At 38.6% G+C, this 5757-nt stretch overlaps 1 protein-coding gene across 6 annotated transcripts in view; it reads left to right on the top strand.

Moving 5' to 3' along the window:
- The window catches only part of schip1 (schwannomin interacting protein 1), a 162488-nt gene extending 158054 nt beyond the window's left edge, over window positions 1-4434 (top strand). For all 6 annotated transcript variants that reach the window (XM_017031982.2, XM_008309172.3, XM_008309175.3 and 3 more), the window contains 3 exons: window positions 2463-2586; window positions 3863-3956; window positions 4249-4434. In XM_017031982.2, the coding sequence (XP_016887471.1) occupies window positions 2463-2586; window positions 3863-3956; window positions 4249-4300 (270 nt within the window). In that variant the 3' untranslated portion in view covers window positions 4301-4434. The remainder of the gene's footprint in view (window positions 1-2462; window positions 2587-3862; window positions 3957-4248) is intronic.
- The last annotated feature ends 1323 nt before the right edge of the window (window positions 4435-5757 follow it).

Below are 5757 nucleotides of genomic sequence, written 5' to 3'. Positions count from 1 at the left end.
GGAATGTTGTTGTGTCAGATGGAGACTGATGTCAAAAGGAATGAAGTTCCAGTGAACAGAACCACGTCAGAAATGACCTGAGAACAAAATGACCAACACCTTCATGGTTTTGTTGTATCCACTGAGTCTGACTGAAACTGAATATGGTGATGTGGTGATGTAGTGTGAAAACCAGTGTTTCAGTCGTATCTGTTTCTCACAGAAACAAAAACATTACATCATGAAATAAAATGTTATCTGCACCTCAGGATAATAGGAACAATTAGGCCTGACACACAAAAAAAACAAAAAAATGTCTAAATTCTTGGAACTACAATTTTGTTTTTTAAATGCTCATTTTTTGCTCATGTTTACAGTTTTTGATATATAAAACCGTAACAGAACACAAATGGTTTTACAGGGTTAAAATCATAATAACTAATAATAAACTAATAAATAAATCCAGTCATTTTGACAATGCTTTACATTCTGAGGGAGTCAGTCACAATCTGTTTATGTGGTTTGACCAATGATGAAAGAAAAAAAGTGTAAATAATTAAAATGAGGATGTAAGAATGACATCACATGAAAGAACATGAGTTTGGGGAAGTGATTTAAAAGAATTAACAGGAACACTGAACAGGAACAAAAGCCTTGTCCTTGCTTAATATATGAATTGAATCACTTAAAAAAAAAGAGCTTCACATAGAAGGCCACTAGAGGGCCAGTATATTTGATCATTAGCTTTGAAGTCAGTCAAATCAGGACGATACACTACAAACAGGAGACTGGAGTCAGTGGTCTAAAGAAGTGGTTACTAACCCCCGGTCCATGGACTAGCACTGGTCCATGGACTAGCACCGGTCCATGGACTAGCACCGGTCCATGGACTAGCACCGGTCCATGGGTCAGTTGGTACCGGCTCGCACAGAAAGAATGCATAGCTAACATTATTTCTGTTTTATTTATAATCTGATTCTGAATGATGTTTCATTTTGAAAAATGACGTGATTCTCGCCACCGCATCTGTCTATGACTCAAACTTGATCAGATCAAGATGCTTGTCTCGGTCACATGTCTTACCTACATCTGCTTCCTTCTTAAAAGGTCACAATACATTACTGTTAAATTGAAACCCGTGAGCTAGAAAAATGAACAGAAAACAAACATCTTTGGAAAGTTTCTTAGCGAAAAAAAAGAGCCAATGAGGAGATAGAAGAAGAGCTTACGTCTTCAAAGAAAAAGTAATCTGCATTAACAGACAATTCCAACTCTCCATTCCGAAATATGGATTTATTGTGACAGGTTGTTCCAACGCACCGAACCGGTGCTGCATAATACGTAGCCAACGGCTCTCTAATAAGACAATGTCAAAGTCTTCAAAACTGCTTCACCACTTGGAGACCAATCATTCTGCATTAAAAGACAAGCGTGATGTTACGAGGACACTGCTAATAAAGCTGCATACACCGTGGCTTCACGTTTATTGTTATATTTGGAAAACACCTGTTTCATTCCATCATTTTTAGTTGTATTTATCTGCCAGACCTTAACAGTCAGTTAAGGTCTGGCAGTCATGGACAACAGGGACAGATTTTTTTCACCTTATTTCTGTTGAACTGTTTAATACAACAGTCACACCGACTGACTGATGACGTTCATGGCTCTCCGTCCCGGTCTTCAAATATATATATATATATATATAATTTTTTTTTAAATTACCTGGAACTTGGTCGTTGTCGCAGAGATCCTGCGTGTGTGTATAGAGCCGACGATGAGAATCAGCATATCAATATGAAAGTTCTTCTTCCTTCCTATATTCATGTATACATTTATATATAAAACAAGGACCATGTTTTTTATATAATGTTAAAAAAGGGTTTTTAATATATATTTAAATATATATATTCCTCTCCCATATATATATATATATATATATATATATATATTCCAATATAACAGTAAGTATAATTGTCCACTTTTCATATATTTTTACATTATATTTTAATATCCTAAATTGTTTTATGTTAAAATGCATTGAAATGTCTGTCACTAAATTATACTGAAGTGGTTTATATGTACTGTATATATATATTTAGGTCTGAACCCTTGTCTGTTTGCTGAGACAGAATGACATCATTTTTTGAAATAAATCCCATTCATTCCTCATAATTTCTATATATTGTACCATGAGACCCTGAACACTGAGGCAGTGAGTCCAACAGTGACTAGATGACTGGTGATAAGATATGTCATAACTGCAGTAGTAATGACAATGGTTTCTGATGGGCCCCCAGCCCCCTGTTTGACCACACTAGGCAGTTTTCAAAGGGTGGGGAGACACAGAGCTATGAAGGAGCTTCACCTTAGTCAGACCTGGACAACAGTGGGGCTGAGGCAAGTTTCACTCTGATGAGTGGGAATTTTTTTTTTATTGTTACCAACCTCTGTTTGTACCTCTGTGTGTGTGTGTGTTTCCGCAGCTTCCACACATGCCCCACATCAGTGAGTGTCTAATGAAGCGAAGCCTGAAGCCCACAGACCTGAGAGACATGACTCTGGGACAGCTCCAGGTTATAGTCAATGATCTGCACTCCCAGATTGAAAGTGAGTTCACACACACACACACACAGCGTCAGTGACCTCTACTCTGAGTGACTGTAAAGGGCAAGGGAACAAATAGGGAGAAAACAAAGCACAAACTGACCCCCACCATTTCAAGTGGATGTGAAAGTACTTTTACAAATGTTAGTCAGTTCAAAGAACTGTACCAGTTCACAGTTTTCCCCTGAACAATTACTGTTAGCACTGCACATATTACTGATCCTGGTACTCTGTGATGAATAATGTGTAGTTCATCTGACATTAAATTACTTCAGAATTCCCCAAGACTCCAAGCGTGATGAGCTGCTTCTTACCAACACCAAGGGTTCCCTGAAGTTCTTACTGTAACACTGACCGAAATGGCTGCTGTTGCCCTGTGTAAAAAACACACTGTAGCACTGTTAAAACACTTACTTTAAAAAACACACTGTAGCACTGTTAAAAGTGGTAAGAAGTGATGTGGTAATCCCTGTTAGGATTGGGATCATCGGATTAGGATCAGGGTTAGTAGATTACTAAATGGTTGGTGGGTTAGGCTTTACAGGGTTAGGGTTTTCATTTAGAGGATTTGGTAAAATATTAGCACTATTAATTCAGTCACTCATCATCATTTTTTAATTATTCTTTCATATTATTAAATTCCCTAGCATTTTATATTTATTATATATATTTAACATATATATAATAACGATGGTGGAAGCCTTCAGACAAGCCTTTGTAGTTGGTTAGGGCCTGGTTTCCCCTCTACATCTGAGGCAGCGCTGTAGAGAGCTCTGTCTCCTGTCCTGAAGGCTGATTTGTGGACTCTGATCAGAGTCTGGACTTGCTTGTCATCCAGGGCTTTCTATTTGGAAAAGCCCAGATGCGTCGGTCCTCGTGACATTTTCTACACAGTACTTGATGTAGAAGAGGACAGAATGTGTGTGTGTGTGTGTGTCCAGGTCCTGATGTTAAAAAAATGCTCCACTCCGTGCAGGAGAAACAGGGGGGTGTAGATCGGAAAGAGGAGCAGAGAGAGGTGGTCTGACTGTCCAAGTTGGGGGGGGGGGGGTTGCTCTGCAAACATGCTTGATGTTGGAATAGACATGGTCGAGTGTGTTTTCTCTCCTTGTTGCACACTTGACGTGCTGGTGGAATTTGGGGAGAACATACTTGAGGCATGCTTTGTTGCAGTAAACCTCACCCTAACACCTTTGGGTGAGGTGTTAGGGTGAGGTTTACTGCAGTATAATATGGTATAGCGTATAGGAAACACAATATGATGTTTTTGCCTCTGTAGGTCTGAATGAAGAACTTGTACAGTTACTGCTGATCCGAGATGAGCTTCACATGGAGCAGGATGCAATGCTGGTGGACATCGAAGATCTGACCAGGTAACGATCTGCGTCTATGTAAAAAAAAAAAAAAACTTAACTAATTTAGCAAAGAACACAGCACCAAAATACCTAACTTTGTTTTTCCTAATCTATGAAAAAGAAAAAAACAATCACTTTTATCTTCTTAGTTTAAAACACTTCACCACAGTTTTTCCATTAAACACCACATGAACCAGATCAGACCCTGAAACTTTGGCAACAGATCAGTGTTTGCTGTTTTCTTGTTTTGGCTCAGGACGATAAAGATGTAAACGTGTTGTACAGGCTTTTTATTTTCACTTTCTTTCAGGCATGCTGAAAGTCAGCAAAAACATTTGGCTGAGAGGACCCTGTCCAAATAAAGACCCCAACCCAGCCTTCTCTTCACCTTTAGGCTTAGCCCCAGATGTGATCTAGACATTTTCCTCACCTGCCCCCTCAATCTCTGCCCCTGTTGGTTGCTCCAAACCCTGCCCGCTCGTCCCACGTATTTTGCTCCCCAGTGAAGTAATAACAGCGCAGAAGTTGACCACTCTCTTTCTTTTGCTTGTGTGGTTTTCTTGCCGTGTTAAGGACGGTGGAGCGCCCCCTGCTTCCTGTGCAATGATCGGCCTTGCTTTGCTATTGTTTCTTTTCAAAATTTCTACATTTGCCACTAAATTATAACTGTTCTAAAGCAAAAATTGTGGTTAAAAAAATGAAATTCAATTATAGTGAAAACCTTAGTAGAAAGTCATCCATGAGAAAAGCAGAAACAATTGTATAAAAGAAAAAAAAACAATGGAAACTTCTTCAGACCATGTTAAGTTGGAGAGTAATTTTGAACAAAGTCACCCTGTTTTTATTCTGCACAAACGGTAGGTTTCAGACAGAGAGGTGTTGAGTTGAAGGTGCTCAGAGTGTAAAGGATTCATGCCTGCCTTGTAGTGGAGTCGTAGCTTTTTTGGTAAGACATTGATCGATCTAAACGCATTGTAATTCAACATTTTGTGAATGTTGATTTTCTGACACGAGTCATTTTAAATGAGTGTTTTCATCCTGTTGTATTCAGAATCTTTATCTGAGGAAAGAAATGTTATTGTACAGATATGTAAAATAAAGAATAAACTTTGTTTCATACATGTCTGTGGTTTAGTCCAGTTCTAAAGTTTACCTGTGAAGTCACTCACTGCAGCTTCCTCTTTCTGACAAACCCAGGAAGTGACATCACTGATCGCAACTGCAGCAAGAATACAAGCCACGCACCACAAAAACAACAGTGTGACTCAGCAGTCACTGTTTCGATTTGACTTAGTCTAGTCTACTGTTTTACTCTCACGTTGGTGGTTCGTCGGGCAACCCCTTCACAGCAGTCTTTCCCAAACTCTGCACGGTAACCTGAGTTTGTCATTAATGACAACTCATCACACCACAACTAATGTAGTCATGTTGGTAATGAGATTGACTTTATATAGCATTTTCTCTTGAAACTATTGTCACAGGAAAACAACCTGCACAAGAGTCTGTTGTTCTGCACAGAAATACTTACGAAAAAACAACACAAGGGAATTTTCTCTCGGTTTAGTCTTTGAGTTTCACTGTAAAAGGAGTTTTAGGACCACAATGACACTGACAATGACAAGGTGGGATCAAGTCACTGTTTTTACAAAACACAAGTAAGATTCAAGTCTTTGACCTCCATTCTCAAGAAAAAAGGCAAAATATCACCAAAAACAAGCAAGACTATACTATATATCTAAGTTAAATTGCACTTTTACATATTTCAGGGTTTTTTTTTTAATAATGTTTTTTTGAGTTAAACACAAAATAATCACTTGGC

Source organism: Cynoglossus semilaevis, chromosome 4 (genome assembly GCF_000523025.1).
Source record: "Cynoglossus semilaevis isolate Cse_v1.0 chromosome 4, Cse_v1.0, whole genome shotgun sequence".
Taxonomy (NCBI): domain Eukaryota; kingdom Metazoa; phylum Chordata; class Actinopteri; order Pleuronectiformes; family Cynoglossidae; genus Cynoglossus; species Cynoglossus semilaevis.
The sequence above is the reverse complement of the archived record's forward strand: the minus strand, read 5'-3'. Positions and strand labels throughout refer to the sequence as shown.